The sequence below is a fragment of the Dipodomys ordii genome, unplaced genomic scaffold (genome assembly GCF_000151885.1).
Source record: "Dipodomys ordii isolate 6190 unplaced genomic scaffold, Dord_2.0 Scaffold130, whole genome shotgun sequence".
In the NCBI taxonomy this organism is placed as follows: domain Eukaryota; kingdom Metazoa; phylum Chordata; class Mammalia; order Rodentia; family Heteromyidae; genus Dipodomys; species Dipodomys ordii.
In genome coordinates this window covers 5,865,065-5,865,567 of record NW_012267346.1, presented here as the reverse complement: position 1 = coordinate 5,865,567, position 503 = coordinate 5,865,065, and the positions used below count along the sequence as shown (strand labels likewise).

Sequence of the window (503 nt, the reverse complement as noted above, 5' to 3'; positions counted from 1 at the left end):
TCCGGCCGGCCCAGGCGCCGCAGAGCCCGCCGAGCAGAAACACTCTAGTCGCTGGCTTTTTAACGTCACGCCTCCGACTGCTTCCGGGTCAGAGGTTCCCACGGCCCGGCGTTTCGCGAGCGATGGTCCAGCTCCGGCCTCGCGCGTCCCGGGTGCCCGCGACGGCGGGGGCGATGGTGGACGAAGACCCGCCGTCCTCGGAGGAGGAGGAGGAGGCCGAGCACGGCCTGCTGCTCGGGCAGCCCAGCAGCGGCGCGGCCGCGGAGCCGCTGGAAGAAGACGGGGAAGGGGACGAGTCTGACGACGAGGCCCCCGAGGAGCTGACTTTCGCCAGCGCCCAGGCGGAGGAGAAGTGTGGAGTTAACACACTTTAGTTGGTTTGAACTAAAATACAAGTTCTTATGTTTGGTATTTTGTTGCTATTATAAAGGTGATGTACAGAGGGGTTAGTTATATGTCAGGTAAATAATACGTTTCTTTTTGGACAATGTTACCCCCTCTAT

General features: G+C 60.2%; 1 protein-coding gene across 1 annotated transcript in view; it reads left to right on the top strand.

The window, feature by feature from the left end:
* The first annotated feature begins 93 nt into the window (after positions 1–93).
* The window catches only part of Nol7 (nucleolar protein 7, 27kDa), a 3,664-nt gene continuing 3,254 nt past the window's right edge, over positions 94–503 (top strand). Inside the window, exon 1 of the mRNA XM_013030466.1 lies at positions 94–348. Within this exon, the coding sequence (XP_012885920.1) occupies positions 123–348 (226 nt within the window). The 5' untranslated portion in view covers positions 94–122. The remainder of the gene's footprint in view (positions 349–503) is intronic.